A 16102-nucleotide genomic window follows, 5' to 3' on the forward strand; every position below is an offset into this window, starting at 1 on the left:
CGAAGTCTAAACAGCGAGCAGAATTCACGAGATAAAGTCTTGAAAACATCGGAGAGTCCCACGCACTGATTTAAATGATAATGCAAAATGTTCGTTAATGAGTTAAATTTTTTTTGCAAGGGTGGTAATTTGCAATTTTGATAACTTTAAAAAAATTCAAGTTCACACGATATAGTGATCATCATGTAAAAATCATATAGTATTTTTGATTCTGCAGATTACATACTGGTCCTTCGCCCTTCAACATGGTAACGTACATATAATTCAAAAGTTACTACTCGAAACAATTTATACAAGTACATACTTAACATATGCAAACATACGCGTCGAAAATTTGAAATCGATAGGTCTGGTACTATGTGTACCTAGAACTGATTAGCGGTCGTCAAAAGTGTGATAAATTTAAAGATGTCTGCCCAACGTGTGTACAAGTCCACAGGTAACGAGTTCATCGACTTTAAAGATTAATATCTACTCCATTTTAAAAATGTAGGTCATTGTTCTAAAACACGGTGGAGGCATCTTTGAAAAATCAATCTTAATAGTCTCCGAGATTCAATATTTTAGTGGTCTCGACCCTTCTTGCGTTCTTCAAATATATGTAACTTAACATTTGAATTACAAAAAGTACATTAAATGTTGATTCGAAACGAGAGAGTCATGGCTTGTGAAAAATTATTAATAAATTTCTAGATGTAGGTATGCGTTGATACGTAGACAAGGTTTGATCGTTTCGCTGAGAAAGAACCCATGTAAGTAAGAAAATCTGGGACTCGTCGGTATTTGAAGAGGGTCAAGCAACACCTTCGCGCCAGTTGCATCCAGAAGCGACGCGTGTCTCGGATCGGCGCGTATGGAAAGAGGACACCCTGTATGCGCTCGAAGGTCTGGACACGGTCACGATCTTGGGCTCGTAGCTTGCACGAGGAAAGAGTCAAAGAGTAGACTCGAGTGCCTCGAAAATTCTTCCGCGTTCATTGGCCGTCCGTCAGCGAGCGACGAGGGCCGCGTGTACAGGTGCGTGCATAGAATTCTGCGCACACGCGCGCATATACACGCGAACCTCGGAGAAAGCTCGGTTCGGTTCTTCTTCGTTATTGGATCTGGGTGACCCGATTGGCTTGGCCTCGCCGACCAACCGAGAAACGCCTCCTCGTCATCGTCCTCGTCATGGACTTCGTTGTGCCTCTCCCCTGTCTCTTGCAGTCGGATCGCGCGAATATGCTATGCCAAGATCATTATTCTTTTGCAAACGATTCGCGGTTGCATCGAACCTTGCCGTCAAAGGAGCGTGGTGACACTTTTCGCGCTCGCCACCAAAGGGGCACGCTCAACTCTTCTCTCTCGCAAATACCCAACTTTAATTGTCCCGGCGTCCAATGTAGAATCTGCTAGGGTTCCCTTAATGACGACTCCACTAGCAAGCCCAGGTCGCTACAGTAGAAACTATCATCCATCGATCTTTATAATATATCCTCCAAGAGCTACTAGCTTTTCGGATCGGGGTTCCCTTATCCGAGATATCCTGCTCTTCCGTGGTATTGTTTCCCTCCGACCCTCGAACGATCGTGACTTCCCAAATTCCTGTTTGCCGGTTCTTCTCGCTTGACCGATATATTTTTACGTCGAGTCGATCGGAGGATAACGAAACGGTGTAGAAAGTAACCCCGAAGCCACGAGACAGACAAAGGTAGACACGAAGAGATGCAAAGCGAAGATACGCAGCGGCATTGCGGGACGGTCTCTGCTTTCACTTGGTACGTTCGAGGTACGCTTTGAGCCCGACCATTCGTGCAAAACCGATCGCCTCCTTCGACTCGGTTCGACTCGAATGACTCTCGAACGCTCAACGAGAGCCTATCGTCGTCTCGCCTTCGCGCGAATTGCAGAAAGTGATAGTCCAGGCCGTATTGCGTATCGAAACGGTGAAACGTTTGGCGGAAAAACGACGAGGAAACGAGATGCTCCGTTCGAGCCACCATCTGTGCATATAGTCCCCGGGTAAATGAGAATGCACGAAACGCTCGACGACCACTTTCTATCGTTGCTACGTGCCAAAATGTAGTTACTTTGGAGCAACATGAAAGGGACAGTGCGTCGTCTGCATTTTAAGAGGTTCGAAAAGTAGTCCCCGAATGTAGGGCAATAAGAACAAAAGGAACGGACGTTAAACCGGCTAATCTACGTCGGTCACGCTGACAGAAGCCGATCATTAGAAAATTATACATCGGTATAATTACAGGCACAACTAACGAGCGCGTTAAATTATGTTAATTTACGCTTTTGCTCTGCGGTATTGTACAATAATGATTCTTAAATTGAACCCCAGTCACGATTCGTAAGTTGAACATTTCTATCCCCCCAATTGGACGTTTAGGAGAGATAGACACTGTAAAATAGTAAACGACGAGGGTATCGATAAAAATTTTAAAACTGAACTTATAACACGAACTTTCGGATCTTTTTTCTACAAACTTTTTGTCTAGTATGTACACCTTTGCTAGCGACTTGTCCATTCTTTAACATCAGTACTCTAAACATTCGTAAGATAGTTATTAATAAGAGGAATCGACGCTTCTAAAAGAGATGTTGGTATACATTAAATACCAATATATGACCGCTGCGTATCCACCCACAGAAAAACAACTTAGGCTATCTTGGGGCTTCTTCGAAAACATTCAATTTTCTCCTCTGATATTTTTTTCTAACTCCGACCGTAACCAAGATACAGTAATGATTCTTAAAATGAACGTGATTCGTAAATTGAAAATATCTGTTCCTCCCAACTGGGGGATCTCCCTTGGATCCAGTAAAGCGTGAAAGATGACGTTTAAAAAAGTATACGAGCTGGGCGCCGGTAACGATTTGTATAAAAGACAATGCTTTTTTCTCAGTTGCTCTCGCTAGCAGCTTTTCCTCGACTGTCGACTATGACAGTACATCTGCTAGCGATGAGTTTCACCTCCGCTGTACGAAAGATGAACAGACCAATTGCGGAGCTACGTTCATCTTAAGAATCATTACTGTATCGTTGTCGGAATTTCCGCGTAGCACCAGAAGGGGTGTTACATTATTTAAACAGTTGGACGTTTACTCGACAAGAACCTTCTTTTTCGTGGCTTGGCTCGATGTTGGTAGATTTACTGCTGCATCGATATAGAGCGACAGGAAGAGTCACGAATAAGCGTTAAACGTACAAATCAGAGAGCAGGATTGGAAAGAGTGACACGAGCCGTCTGTGCGCTGACAACCGTTACCAACTTACCACTACCCGGTGCCGTGGCATACCTGAGTTAAGTGCACACGTGTGTTGTCGCGTGTGTGCACGGTACCTACGTGTCAGACGTTGCTTGGGGTCAACACGAGAAATCTCTATTCTCCGTATTCTCATCTCCTTCGGTCGGCTAGCACGAAGTTCTGGCGAACGCTCGAGTCGCATGATTAATGAAGAATTTCTTAAGGTCGAGGACAGTCATTCCAGCAAATCAACGGATGAACAGGTAAATTCGATTTCGCAAGAAATCGTCGATTTATGATACAAGTCCATTAGATGATCGTGTCGATTAGAATAACGGACTAAACGTGCGTGTCCCCGTAATTCGCGACATCTCCCGTTGGATGTTCCGAAGGTCAAGTTTCAGGATAAGAACGAGGTTAACGTTACTGCCTGCGTCACGTCGATTCGCGTTAAAAGTTTTATCGAACAAGCGAAACTTGGTAATGATTTTAATTCGCGATGTTATTTAAATTTGATGCATAAATGGAGAAAGTAGCGTATAAACGTTTCGACCTTATTTTTAGATCCTCTTCGTTGTAATTTATGCATCAAACATTTATTATTGAATCTAAATAATTTATAGAAAGGTTATTAGGTATACAAGCGAGAAAAACTATAAAATTATTCTTACGGAATTAATAGTATGGCCATTAGTCAAGTCGATTATAAAAACTTTTATAAGCGTTTTATGATATTCATCACAGCTATCCCACCACTTTATTGTTCTCCATTTTTCTCTTTCCAAGTATCCTACGAGATTCTAGTTCGTTCGTTTCGACTCATATAATTTGTTACCTTTTACATATTTTTAATTAATTACCATGTTTGTTTTATACCTGTACACATTTATCAACTATTTGAACAATTCATAACGTATATTCCTTATACAAATATTAGCGGACCATAGTATGCTTCTTGTTTAACAAACAATTTCATATAAATCGTATCGAGAATTTAAACGTAAGGTCGAGAAGTTAGCGTTTGACAAACTACGCTTGCTAGTGGAACTTTCTTTGTTTAGTTTTTAAATAAAGTAAGTACCGCGTATCGTGTACTGAAATTTCAATCGAGCGGAGGCGGAACGAAAGAAGGGTAAACGGATGCGTTTAGGAGAGTTTGCGTTTGACGGGCGTTTAAAAGCCGTAATTACGAGAAGAAAGAAGCGCGGAGTAATTACGCGTGACTGCGTCGTGTTCGCCTAATTTCGATAAACGGGCCTGTGGGAAGGTGCAGCGCGTAGGTAACGATGCATGGACGAAATTCGTTGGGAACCGAAACGCGTACAGAACGAAGAAAGAAAGGAGAAAAAAAGGGTAGAAGGATGCGTCGAAGCAGCGAAGTATGCCAAATGATCTTCTATGTATATCGCCTAGTTTGCTACGGGCCAAAGTCGGAAACCCAGCTTTCTCCTGCCTCCACGGTCAGATTACCTTCTGTACGATCGCACTGATTCCTGATCACGTCCTGGTTCCGATAAACGATCCTACGACATAAACTGGCCAATTTTCTTTTTGTCGCCGGCACCGTGAAACTTTCTACATTAATAATTTATCGTATTGTCTGAGCCGCGGTGGGACGCGCGACGCGAACCCGCGTCGAACGCGGCGCGGCGGAGCGTCGTCGTAACCCGGCCACGTGTAATTGCATCCAAGAATGGTTCCCCCCCCCGCGAAATCATGGCAACGGAACTGATATCCATGGTACGGAGTTTCTGTGTGTGGCGGTCGTTTAGAACGGGCTAACAGTATATCGTAGAACCAGGAGACATAGTTGGGAATGGTCTTTGTAACAGATCGAGCATACTAATGAACGTTAATTTCAGCAAGAACGGTTCGCACAAATCGAGCAATCCATTCTTCCTTCGCGCGAGTGGGTTAATGGATGACACTCATAATTGATAACAACAGCGTACGTTTTCGGAATAATTAAATACGATCTAAGTCGCCTTGATTAATCGAAGAACCTCGAGAGAGACACTTACCATGCAACCCGTTAATCGTGATACGTCCACCGATTCGTCAGAACCGTCTCATACCGTAGCCTTAAATCCTCGAGAGAAGCCTTGCCCCGGGTCGTCCTCCAGATGAAAACACGACCTCTCTCACGTCACAGGAACGTCCTTTGTCGGAGTTCACACGTTCTCACCCCAGTACCTCCGCGCCGGTACACTTCGTCACTGAACTTCCTCCACTTCCGTTTCCAGACTTACGGACCATGTACCGTCCCGTCCGTACGTCGTTAAAAGAGAATCCGAACTTTACGCGCAATCGATAACGAGCGGGACTAACAGTGTGCACTGATCTATCCGAAAGCCACTCGAATATCAGTCAGCGACGCACCAGACCGATCGCAACCTCGACACGATCGAGTGCCTCGTTAGCGTTGAAAGTTGTAGCGATTGGTCGACAACCCGGGCCCGAAACTCGCCAGCCAGATGCACTCGATGGACTCTGAACGATGCTCGATCGTACGTGTTTCACGCGATTCTAATACCGATCTCTTCCGCGCATCGTTCGTCCATCCGGTTAGTCAACTGGATGGTACCTGTCTGGCTGTTGTACCTCGTGCCACGGCATGTGCTGGAATCGCATGGCTAAGTCATAAGCGGCGCCTTCGAAGAGGATCGCGGTGGTGGTGGTGGTGGTCGAACGAACGAACAGTGGTGGAGGTCGTTTATGGTGGAGGTAGCGTCGTAGCCAAGACCGATCGTCCATCGAAAAGGTGGGGACGTCGTCAAAGACAGAAACGATGAGGCACCATCGTCAGGGAACGAAGCGAAAAGGACGACGGGGGAGAGAGACGGTGAAAGGGAGGGAAGGAGAACGAACCAGAAGGAATCAAAGTGGGCCAGTGACCAGGTCACGTGGAGAAGAACGAGGCCCAACGCGCACGACAGCGACACACTGTCCTACTCATCGGCATCGTCGCCGCTCCTGCTTCTATCTGTCCATTCAGGAAACGTATCGCGATGCGTTTCAGCCTCCGCTCGCTTGTTCGATCGGTGCTCGAGCCGAGACGCGGGAGCACTTTTACAACAGAGACGATGAGTTACGAGCTTCGACGCTTCTCCCATTACTCGCTATTAGAGATCCGGAGATACATCATCGCGTTTACGTAGAGCGCGAGGAAAGAATTATACTTAAAGGGGTATTCTCGTCTAACAGCATTAGAATTAAAGGTTTCTTTTTAATTCTTTTCGTAAATAATTAAAAGTTCTATCGTATTACGCTTTTAGGAACATGAAGAGAAACCTTTAAACTATACGAACACACTTTTTAGTCCATCTTTTATTATCTTTTATTGAATAGTAGTTGTCTTTTAATCCTATTCGACGATGTAACCATAGTTGATGCAGCGATGCCAAAAAATTGGAACTAATCTGTGATATTATACATAGATCTTATTAAAACAAAATTTATACGAAGAAAATATATAACTCAAGGAAACATTTTACATTCTTAAATTAGTAACATGAAAGTGATCGTCACGGCACACTTTCTGATTGCTCGCTTAAGATAGAATTGATGATCGACATGATTTACCTTGATCTCTGTGACCCACAATCTGATTGCGATGACCCTACATAATTGAATATTACCGATCGTAATTACGTACTTTTTATTTTAAAATTAATCTAAAATTAATATATATTAATATTGAACATATAATTTAGCAATTCGACAAAAATTAACATTAACAATATTATATTAATATTAAATAATAATTTCTGTTAGACGATCTTCATCTTATTTTCTTCTTGTGATTCCAGGATCTAATTGGTACAAGTTACTCGACGCCCAGCGACAAGATTCGATACACAACCCAGAAATCACAAGGTACAGATTCTAAATATAACTTCGTTTGCGCGAACGAAAGTTTCAGTCGACTCGTTTCCTTCGTTTGGTGTTTTTACCGTAAATAGAAAATTTCTATTTACTTGTGCGTCGTTGAACAAACGGAAACGATGCGCCTCGAATTTACCTTATTTACAAGTTTTGTTCGATACTTCATGAAACTTTGGCGAAAAGATAAACTCCTGCTGGGTTAATTTTAAAACAACTTGCATCGAGGCTAACGAGTTCCGTTAATGAAGCTGGTTTGAAATTTCTGTTGTTCATTACTCGAAATGACCTCCGTGAAAATTAATGAACGCCTTTTATTAACGGGAGAACAGTTTTCACCGCGCGTTATCTAATACTGTTGAACGATACATCTTTGGCGAGAGCATTTATTGCGTTAGCACGTTGACTGCCACATCAAACTTCTCAAATTGTTCACGAAAGCGAAACTTTGTTTTCAGACGATTAGAAATTGAGATATTCACAATTTGTTATACAACTTATTTTTACAGCCTCTTTAAAAGTCAAGAGTCCTATCTAGATTTATTTTCTTTAACATCCAATTTGGATAATTAATATTTTTAATGGCAGTCAATGTGTCAAACGAGCAATGAAATGGCAAATGCCGGTCGTATTGTCGAAATTCATTCGTGTAACTGGAACAGGAGGAAAACTGACGTCGAGAACGGGGCAACAACACGGCTAAGAATCCCAATCGATCGAATTTCACTTCATTTCGGAGTCAGAGCGTCAATGTGTGTCAACTGCTTATGACGAATCGCATCGTAGACACGCGCTGCCTTCAGGAACCATAATTACAGTCCGAAAAAACGAGTCACAGCACATCAAAGGACGATAGACAGAACAAACTTTCTAACCGTTTTTGCTAATTCCTTGGCGTGCACCAGCCACGGATACAACTAACAACGCGAAAAAGTAGACTTTCGATGCGAGGATACGGTGTTAGGAAGGCATTAATTACTATTTAGAACTGACATGGGTGTAACGATGCACCGTCGAAACGTCGATAATTGGCTGGATCGTATCGTGCAATTTCATGCCGCGTAATTATGTGAAAATATCGACGAGTTTCGGTGTATTTATACAGTGCCCGCGACCTCATTGCAAACTCTTTAATAACACGCCGCGGTAATGATTTCTTTGGAAATCAAACGTTCGATCGTTGTGTACCGTTGAAAAAGTTTCGGTCGCGAGACGCGCGGTAAAAAGTTTTCAACAAGCCACGGTGCAATTACTCGAAGGAAAGTGTCCGTATCTTTGCTAAACACAACTCTTATCGCGAGGGACACGGAACGAAACATCAGTCGGCTCGTCGATAGTTTGTCGCGGCGAAATTTCCAACGAGTTCCGCGTATAATCGATGCTCCTTTCACTGGAACGAAATTTGCATTCGAAGTGTCCTGGCGAGTCCGAGATTCGAAATCTCACGAGGTCAGAGCCGACGAAGTGTGTCAAACTTCGCCAGGCCATCTTTTACGGTACCTTGGTGCTCACCTTGTGACTCGGGACCAAGAATTCCGGATAAGATCTTCTCCTAACATCTTTGTCCCGCCGTTACAACCGCACGGCGGCCTTAGATGCACAGTAGTAGATCTTCGGGAATAATTATGCACTCGTATGGGATTACACCGGTGCACGCGGCGGCGGTGGTGGTGCCTTTAGAGAGTAGGTAAAGTTCAATCCTTGATCGTGAACGTGACTCGTCCCAAGTAGGTCAGGACCTGTACCTTTCAGCGGCACCTCGACGTTGTCTTCGACCAAGGTGGCATCCCATTTATTTAGAGGCGTCCCGACCGAGAATATAATTGACCGGCGATGCTTGTCGGATGGAATTACTGCTCGAAGATCCGCGGAGTAGACGTAAACAGAAACAATTTCTGAACAATGTTACTGCATTTTTCCCTCGGCGTCTTATTAAACTCGACGTGATGTCGAGATGCTCGCCGGTGGTACGCGTACCTGTTGATTTGTACAGTTACTCCTGCGAGGCTTGAATTGATCACTGAAAAGCAACGATGAATCTTGCGCGTGGGAAATTAATCTTCCGGTCGACGCGATGCACAGATAGATTTGAAATTTTACGATTTAAATTAATTTAATGCGAATCGAAAATTTATAAAATAATAATATTAACGAATTATATAAACGAAGGAAATAACATACAATTTAGCAGGGACCCACAAAAATTACGTAAGTTGTCATAATATTAGCCTATCGTTTAAACTACACTTAAAGTTCAGCTGAATGCAAAACTTGACGTATTAATTATAATAAATAAGATTATAATGGTTTCTAGCAGGTACTCTAGGTATAGAAAAATTTATTAAAGAAAGTAGTTCGGAAGATATAATCGTGGGATGCAGTTAATTCGAATTAAACGTTTCAACAGTTTCAGTCGATTTCTGCTTAAACGAAACGTCAGCTTTATTTTCGTTATTTTTATATTTGACGTTTCAAGCCCGGAACGAATCGATTCCGTGGCGGCGATTCAACGCCATATTAGACCAGAAGGAGGCAAGAAATCGGTCAAAGAGATTTAATTCCTAAATGTGTTTGCTGGATTATACAGTAAAAATAACGGTGCTCGTAATTTGTCCATTTTTTTTAAAAGTGTCGAACGGATATTTAATTCCGCCGTTAGTTGCTGTATTAATTTCGAGTCTGTTCATTATTGGTGCGTAATTATGGTCGCTAACGGCCTTAGGGCGACGAGTTTTTCTTCTTTTTTGTTTTTTTTTTTTGGTTCCCTTCTTTCGGAACGTGACGCACCTCGCAAGAACGTACGAATGTTGACCGTGATCGTGACTTTCGTTAAGTGGGTCAGAACTCGTCCGTCTTCAAATGGATTTTACACCTTCGTGACTCCACAAAGAATACCAGCGATATTATGAGCCTTCGTAGCATAGTTTTCACGTTTCTCTTAATTAACATTATTACGGCAATTAACTGTTTGCGGTGTAACTATTGTCGAATAGAATGCTTCTATTGCCTCACGAAATTGCAGGGGCAGTGAAAGAAGCGGCGACGATTACGTAAAAATAAACACCTGGCGAGCTCCGAGCGATAAATTAATGATAGCGTATAACTGCATTTCGCCTTTGAATCGCGAAGTACGTATTTTTCCTTCTGTATGGAGTTATCATTCGTGGTTAACGAGATGGAATTACGCAAGGCCCCCTTCGAAACATGATTCGACTGCAATCAAAGAGAACACCGTGTGCATATATAGGAGAGAGTCATATATGTATATTCTTTTATGCAATAGGTATTTAATAAAGTAGATAAAAAATCACAGTAGATGATCAAAATAATAAGTCGGACAAGCTGTTTTATTTATTTTCTCATTTCCAGAAGAGTATATTCTACTTTGACTTTTATTTTTTTTAATTCAATACTTCGTTTCATATCACACGTACACGTCTCTGGTGCAATAAATCTCATGCTCGCGTATTATAGGACTAAAATTCGTAGGAGGATTGAGGTTAGCAGCTGATCCTTGAGTGCAAGGACGCAAAAAGTTTCGTTACCAGCTGAATCGATTATCGTAGAAGATAGTAAGAAAGAGAATTTCTCATCCTGCGTATCGCCATACATTTCCGGCGATCGTTATAGCGTCTAATTCCAGGGAGAGGCAAATCTCAAAGCATTTGGGTCGTGACCCCATAACCAATGGGAAGCCATTCGCGAGAAAGAACGAGGAGAAACAATCGATGATCATGACCCAGGACACGCTCGACGAAACTGGGTCAGAATTTAGCCGTGTCTTTTCACATTTTTCATTGCTGTTGCTAGCGTTAACTTGCCAGGCCTTTTGGTATATGGTACGAAAATAACCATAACCCGAACCCCTGTATCTTATCGTTAGATTTACCTCGGAATAGTCATCGTCGGATTCCCTTTTCTTCCATCGAATAGTTTGGATCAGTTACGTTGGTCGTAACAATCCACTCGGTATCGTTTTTAACTCGTAATAACGACACGTAAATGTTTGGCGAGCAAAGGTACAAGGTTCTACTACTAGCGACATCGTTCTGGATTATCAAGGCCAACCCATGACCCTGCCCGAGTCTGATGGCGATTCGAATAAAATCTGTTGATCGATCTGGGCGCAGCAGCGTGCCAGCGCCGACGCAACTCGTCCTCGACGATGTGTTTCACTTATTCTCGCAAGCTTCCTCCTGCGTACCACTTTTCTCCACGTTGCTCGCATGTTAAATCGCGGTACAATTCGCGAACCGTAACTTTCATTTTGGCGAATGAAATTCAGTTCGCGAACCATCCACAGCACTATAAGAGAAAATCCGCCTCGCTTAAAGGACAAGATTGTTTTGGTCTTGTATCAAGTTGGCCAGAAACTGATGGAATTTTCGGTAAGAAACGGTAGTCGTGATTTTAAAATGTAGAAAGCTTCATTAAACAACGTTCGATCATTTAGACTCGCAAGGTTTAGCTTCAAAAAAAATATTTGTATACGTTAAACGCCAACATATAACCGCTGCGTATCCACCCTTAGACTTGTAGCTCCTACGAAAACGTTCAATTTTCTCCTCTGATATTTCTTTCTAACTCCAAACATAACCAAGATGTAGTAATGATTTTTAAATGAATCCCTCTTACAATTAGAGTTGAGCTGGGTGACAGCGATGATTCGTGTAGAGATCATTTGTATAAAGATAAAATCGATTCGGACACGATATAGCTGGTGTCGAATTTCACCGCCGTTCATTTTAAGAATCATCGCTGTATCTCTAAAATGATTAGAGCTAGAAAATCCATCTCTGGCCCATGTTGAGCCAACCTAATTTTTTAAAGAGGAGAATGATACCATCGTTTCTTAACTCTTTGAAATATACAGATGTATACTACCTAAAACAATTCTTTTTATCGTAGGAGCAACGTTCATCTCAAGAGTCATTATCGGCGAAAAATTGATGTGCAAATATAAAAACTGGTATTGCTCGATCGCGTCGACGAAAATTAACGAAAATGCATAGTGTATTTTTTTTTTGTCGCTGTGTTATGGGTGTACCAATGTACCGGTCCATCGATCCTCTCCAGTCGAATCGCGGGAGCCGCGTACGCCGAGAGCCATAAATTTCCATCGTTTAAGGTCACGGGAGTCAAATATGCTTCGAAATTTGCATCGTTCGTGGATGTGACCGACGGGTGAAGGCCGTCGATGGTTTACTATCCGGTGTCCGCACGGTTTCGCGACTTCATAAGGAAAAGGCGGAGGTAGCTGGCTTTCTCCAAAGCCACTTAACCCGGTCCAGTAACATCCATCCATGAGCCGTCACGCCTGTGACATTTTCGACATCTTCTCGTGGAGGCTGGCCGCGGAATATCTCTCTCGCGATTACGTTTTCGCCGGTGCGTCGCGGAATGCAAAACGTCGGACGCGAAGACGTAATTTTACTATCAACTTCCACCGGCCGGAGGATGCATAAACTCCGCGGAGAAATTACGAACGATTATTGTTCCCGGTGATCGCAGCACGCCTATATTCTGTGCGGTTTGTAACAGTTACATTCTATTACCGTTCCTATTAGAGGTTACACGATACGAGAGAGACCGGACATTCTTAAATTACTCGCCTTTCCGTGAAATTAAAATAAATTGCCTAGCCGTGGCAACGACGCACCGCGTGTGAAACGACGATAAGCAAATCCATTCGCGACTCGAAGATAATGGAACGAAACAATTTAAAGCGTGCATTTCTCGTCGGGTCTGAGTCGTTCTTTTCTCGAAGCAACGAGAAACGGTTCGAACCGTTTGCAACGTGATCAATATTAACGCTTTACCGACGGAAGATACATTGGTCGCTGAATTGACCAGTAATTTACTGCTTTTGCGATTACTTTTTGTAGTTGATGTATTTATTCGATAATTAAAAACTATAGCGTGTCAAAGAAGCGTTGCCACATCCTCTCTATTTTTAAGAACTAGGGGCAACGCGTGCCAGTAATCGGTTAAGGAAAAGCGAAATGTTCTACGCTCTAAACATGAATTAAAACAATCGTTTTTATCGTCGATCTTTTTTCTGACATTTTTCTGATATCTCGTTTCTACATCAAAGCGGTAAAATATAAATAGAATTATTGATATTTATATTAACTATATTACGCTCACTATCGTCAAATGACACGTTTCAAATAAGAATAACACCCAAAGCTGTAAGACCAACCATACAGCAATTAATTCGTGACGTTTGTTCGATCGAACGATTAATTAGTCGTTACGAAAGATTTATGTTTATTCGACTTTTCAGAAATAAAATGTATGGAACGCAAGTTTCAGTGGAAGATAAAAGTAAAAGAAAGGACCGCTATGTCGGAACCAATTGAAAATCTTGATAGTTTTATTCGAGCGCTCTGATGAAAGAGGCGTCTCTTGAAATGGATCCCGGTAGCGTCTCTCGTTCTCTTTACGTTCGACGAATGCTCCGAAGTCACGGATGTGATGCAAACGCTCGAAGAGTACTCGCTTTTCCAGTCGCTCTGAATCGCGTTATTCACCTGCTCGACGGCCAGTGTGGGATCCGAGCGTGGAATTTCCCCGTTTACCGCGGCATCGCGTGAAATTTAAATTGGACACAATACGAACGCGACGAAAGAAAGAGTAGCACGACTGCGATTTAGAAATCATACCCGGCCTTACCGACCAGTCAAAATTTACGTACCAATGAAACGTCGTGAAAGGAGAGAGAGTCACATTCACGGCGACAGATCGACACAATTGGGCGCGACTATCTGCTCGACTCGTTCAACGAAATCTAAAAACCGCGATACTATCTAGGCCAGGCTGGTCTTTCCGTGAGAAAACGAGCGTCAATCATTTCGTCTTTCTTTTCTTTCTTCTTTCATGATCGTTTACAAGCATGTGCTGACAGCTTCGCTGCCGCGTCGCAGAAAGCAGGACGATCGATTATTTTGTTTATTAACTTCGATTTTGATGTTGCACGAATTCCCGCGTTGCTCGTATACAATAATAAGACGAACGCCAATGGGTTTCATCTTACTACGATCGTGTTCTTCTTAATCCTTGAAGACTTTCGTTGTGTACTTTTATACGCAAATAAGATGTGACAACGGTAAGTTGCATAGAGTAAAAAATGTAGACACACCTACTATTCTTGACAAATTTTTACACACCAAAGTGACGTATTAATACGAATTACATATATCGTTTAATGTCTTTTAATGTGCGGACTTCTATCTAGAAATTCCATAAAGAAAATAAGGAACAAAAATGATTTGAGAAAGCGTTATCAGATGAGTGATTAAATAATTCTGACAGAACTGCGAAATATTTGTATAATCGATGTCAGATCGGTTACAGGCTACAATTAATGCTAAAGGCATTACACATGCAATTATTGAACACCTATTCCGTATTTAATAATTCAAGTAACTGCGTGTTTACTAAATAAATATAGCAATCAATTTTGACACAATGCGGTAATTGCCAATAAGGAACGTTTGTAGAATATTTGAATTTATTAGATATCTTATTAATTGCTAATGGATGAGTCATTGGGCACATTATCGTACGTAAATATAAAAATCAAAGGTGTGTTTATAATAATGTGTTTTACAATGCTATTAGAGTTTGTTTAAACTTTGAAACTACTTTCTTCTTTTATTCGAGTTTAAACTCATCGCTGCAAACGCAAACATTTATATGGATAAAAGAGAGAATAACGACGACGACGACGATGAATATTTATTGGAGGGGAAAGAATTGTTATAGAATGCAGAAACACAGAAAAAGAAAGTACGAAATTTAAATGTACGATGAACTAGCATAAATAGAAACGATTGGAAACAAACGAGAAGAATGGTGTCAAAGTAGTAAAAGGGATTTGTATTATGTAAAGATCGTAAATTGCTAACTAGAAATTTAAAGAAATTAAGAAATTAAAGCTGTACATATTAAATGTACAGATATAAAAACATCGAAAATAGATTACATTTACACTGATTTTGTTTGAGTGGCCCGCATATAGAAAATGCGTGGGTCAGCTTTCGCTCTCATGACCTCAATTATCCGTGTTTAATTTTAACTTTTACCTACCTTAGTAGTGCACGGTAACGACTGCATATACCTTTATTAGGTTTTAAACTAATATTTAAACTTTCATAGCTTAATTATTTTTTATTATATAGTTAGTTAAGAGCGTGAAACTTATGCTGGGAAAGAAAATGTATTAAAAGTACTTTTGCAAACCATTCGATCGACACGCTTTCGTTTTTAAGTTACCCGCGTCGATCGTTTTGTTATTTATCGTAGTTACGTCACATGATTACTAGTATTTTACTGGAAAGTATTTAAATTTTAAAGGAGACAAAACTTTTATCGAACACTTCAGATTGAAATGTATCGTTCCTTTAGAGGCCTAGGCATTCGCGAAGTAAACGGAGAAGTCTGTAACGGGCCAAGCAATCGAAGTTAGGGTTGAATTCGAGGAAATTGAGGTGTCACATACAAGATGCCTTCCATTTATACAAACGGTACGAACAGTTTGACGTCCGTCTGAAGTCCAATTAGAAGTGGATCGCGCTCGTTCGACGTTCCTGTTTTACGACTCCGGTACAGATAGAATCAAGTTGTTTCACGCGCATCTAGCAACAATAATGAAGTCTGTAGAATAGAGTTTTCGAATTTTATTCAGATTTTTTACATTCGATATTCCACACGAACGATAGAAAGTTTTAAGAAATCGTCTCGTTTCCGAGAACAAATTTATACAAATCGAATGATATAAAAGCGCTAATAAAGTTTAGCGAACCGTATAATTACACGCTAGACATAAGAAACGTATCAACTGCGACGCAGGTGTTCGATCTGAAAATAGAAATAATTTATCATTGTCTAAGATAAAATTTCTATGGTCAAATAGTTTTCCATAAATGCACTCGCAATTAAATTATATGTATAGTTACAGGTTTCATATTTGACACAAAGA

The 16102-nt window shown here is 41.5% G+C and overlaps 1 protein-coding gene and 1 long non-coding RNA gene across 3 annotated transcripts in view; both read left to right on the plus strand.

Annotated features, from left to right (window-relative positions):
* The window catches only part of LOC143348135 (uncharacterized), a 253899-nt gene that overhangs the window by 167494 nt on the left and 70303 nt on the right, over nucleotides 1–16102 (plus strand). The window lies entirely within an intron of this gene.
* The window catches only part of Npf (neuropeptide F), a 76005-nt gene that overhangs the window by 25198 nt on the left and 34705 nt on the right, over nucleotides 1–16102 (plus strand). Inside the window, exons 1-2 of one of the 2 annotated variants that reach the window (XM_076777319.1) lie at nucleotides 3440–3500; nucleotides 7047–7113. Coding sequence is in view for 1 of the 2 variants with exons in the window: in XM_076777316.1 (XP_076633431.1) it covers nucleotides 7047–7113 (67 nt within the window). In the remaining variant the exon portion in view is untranslated. Of the gene's footprint in view, nucleotides 1–3439; nucleotides 3501–7046; nucleotides 7114–16102 lie in introns of those variants that run through there. The other variant, XM_076777316.1, reaches the window with a different exon arrangement.

This window comes from Colletes latitarsis, chromosome 11 (genome assembly GCF_051014445.1).
Source record: "Colletes latitarsis isolate SP2378_abdomen chromosome 11, iyColLati1, whole genome shotgun sequence".
Classification (NCBI taxonomy): domain Eukaryota; kingdom Metazoa; phylum Arthropoda; class Insecta; order Hymenoptera; family Colletidae; genus Colletes; species Colletes latitarsis.